This window comes from Antrostomus carolinensis, unplaced genomic scaffold, assembly GCF_000700745.2.
Source record: "Antrostomus carolinensis isolate BGI_N321 unplaced genomic scaffold, ASM70074v2 scaffold8936, whole genome shotgun sequence".
NCBI classification, from domain to species: Eukaryota; Metazoa; Chordata; class Aves; order Caprimulgiformes; family Caprimulgidae; genus Antrostomus; species Antrostomus carolinensis.
The window spans coordinates 84931-87578 of record NW_010322518.1 but is presented as its reverse complement, the minus strand read 5'-3'; the positions used below and the strand labels follow the sequence as shown (position 1 = coordinate 87578).

Sequence of the window (2648 nt, the reverse complement as noted above, 5' to 3'; positions counted from 1 at the left end):
TTTTTTCTGGTGTTGTATGTGTGCCTAGCCCCAACATGACAGGAGCATCATCTCTGCTCAGAGTGCAGAAGAGCCCCACTACTGCTACCATGAGCATGCAAACCACAGACAGAGCAGGACTTAAAGTCCTGTCACCAGCAATTGTAACTTAGCTGTCTAGGGAGACAGCAAAGCAATAAATGACACCCTCCCCACCCCCCAGAAAAGTAATTTTCTTGGTACAGAGCAGATGAGCTTTTGCTGTAAGCTGAGATGCCCTGTCAGAAGTTGGCTTATTTTCTGATTATGCTACTGAAAAATTGTCTTGAGACCACATGCTACTAATCATCTCCTATACCTTGAAACCTTACTGTGACCCAGAATAAGATTTGAAACAAAAATGCAGAAAGCATTAATAAAGGTTTTCTTTTTCTTTCCTTGTCCACCACAGGTAATGCAGGTTGTGAAAGAACAGATAATGAGAGCGCTCACTACCAAGCCTAGCTCTCTGGATCAGTTCAAGAGCAAACTTCAGAATCTCAGTTACACAGAAATACTGAAAATACGCCAGTCTGAAAGAATGAACCAAGAAGATTTCCAGTCTCGTCCAATTCTGTAAGTACTGTCTTCTCTTCCCACTTGTTTTTTGCATGGAAAGATTAACAAATGTGAATGACATTTGTGAGCTCTTCTGGGGGAACCCAGGGAGGAAAGCTGTCCAGGGAGCCGTGCTCAATAGCAGTAGTGCAGCATCTCCTTGAAGTGCATTATGTTTTCTTCTTCTGGGAATCATAACTTTTTCTCTGAGTTCAGTTAAACCGGATTCAGCAAATCTACCTACAGGGTCTCACATGGCTTATTTGTACGGAACAATGCTTTGACATTTCCTAGCTTTGCATGACTGTGAGGCTGCGTTTTGGTGCCTGTAGTGAACACAACAACTTTATCTTCTGTCTTTAAACTTTATCTTTAAAAATTCCAAATGTCACTTCTCCTCAGATGGATTTAGCTGCACATGGCCACCATCTAAAAACAAATACTTCTGTATATGAAATGAAAAGTATGAAGGTGTAGAGCACAGAATTCAATGTTGCTTTTACCATCAAACTAAATTTTAGAAGACTTCCTCAAATACATAGCTATTAGATTTGTAGGAGTGGATGGAGTGGAGCTCAGCTTTGTTGGGCCAGGTTTGCAAGATTTACTACGAGTAGGATCTGAACTGTAAGGATGTATTCAAAGCAAGGCCCCAGCCAGGTGAGTGTAGGTAGGTTGCTTCGTCCAAGGGGTGAAGCTCTCTCTGGAGTGAGACAGGGAGAAGCCCAAGAGAAGCCAATACACACTGGCTCTACAAAAGAGTGGTGTTGTGTATGACTGGTTTTGTTTATGGCATTATCTTTGGTGTTAATAACAAGCAGTTACTTATTTGTGAATGGTAAAATATCTGGCAGCTAGCCAATGGGATTCTCATTTCCTTCTTGTTAACTGCAAAGTATTAAATACTGATATAGCCACCATAGCTCCTTCCCGTTTCTCAGAATACCCTTTGTTCTGTTCTGTGAAAAATGGAGGCTGCATTTGGCTCTGGACCAAGTCTGGGCTTGTGACTAAACTGATAGCACAGGACAGATGCAGCCTCCGTGGTGCACAAACGATGTTCTGAGATTAGCAGGAACCTTTTCAGATCAGCTGAGAAATGGTGAGGACTCGAGAAGCATCAGCGGAAACGTCATGAAATCCTGACCATGTTTCAAGCAGAATGGCTTGTGATTTTCCAAATCTCCTTTACAAGGCAAAGATATAAAGAAGGGTTTGGACCTTAGAGCATTTCAGGATTCAGAAGCAGGATGTTCTTTTTGATTTCTTTCTAAAAGATACAGATATCTAAGTAGAAGCTCTGGGGACACATTACTCCAGGGGCAGCAGGGCAACAGCGGAAGCATAAGCTAAGTGGAATTACACACTTAAATTTTAATCATACCCATGTGGATCAAAGGGGGAATGCGTCTTTTATGTTTTCAGTGTATTAGAAGATTGGACCTAATGCCCAATTAGAACTGATGTCACTCACAGTAATGCATCAATTAAAAAGCTACAAATGGCTCCAGTCAGTTTTGCATCATTACGCTGCTGAGAAATCCCCTGCCAATCCCCTGCAACGTTCAGTGGTTCAAAGCTGCTCAGTACTGCTAAGCTTGTCACCAAAGCTTCTCGTTTTCCCTGCTTTCCTTATGAGTCAACTGTTTTAAGTATGATATGGGTCAACTATTTATATTCTCTAGCACCATCTCCCAGCCTCGTGAAACTTGCCAGTGTCCTCCGCAAGCTCTTTTATTTCCAGTATCACTCTGGCTAGTTGCTGCCACAGTGCAGCATCTCCTTCCCTATCGTGAAACAGCCAACACAAGCAGTTAAAAGCAGCTGAAGTATTTCCAGAGTCTCATTTTGACTTCAGGACAAAGGCTAAGCCTAAAGGTTATAAAGGCTAAGTAAATCGATAAGTTGTTTAAGCAATCACAACTGCACTTGCAGAGATTTAACTCTGTGCATTTGCATTTTGATTGCATCCATGATCACTTATTCTTGACTGTGAAAAGAAACGGTTCTTTCATCTTCCGCTTTGATTTGATTCCCTGTACTGAACTCTCTCAAATTGCGTAGATGGTACA

The 2648-nt window shown here is 41.8% G+C and overlaps 1 protein-coding gene across 1 annotated transcript in view; it reads left to right on the top strand.

Moving 5' to 3' along the window:
- Positions 1-430: 430 nt before the first annotated feature.
- The window catches only part of LOC104526722 (engulfment and cell motility protein 1-like), a 30266-nt gene continuing 28048 nt past the window's right edge, over positions 431-2648 (top strand). Inside the window, exon 1 of the mRNA XM_010170262.1 lies at positions 431-594. Coding sequence (XP_010168564.1) covers positions 434-594 — 161 coding nt within the window. The 5' untranslated portion in view covers positions 431-433. The remainder of the gene's footprint in view (positions 595-2648) is intronic.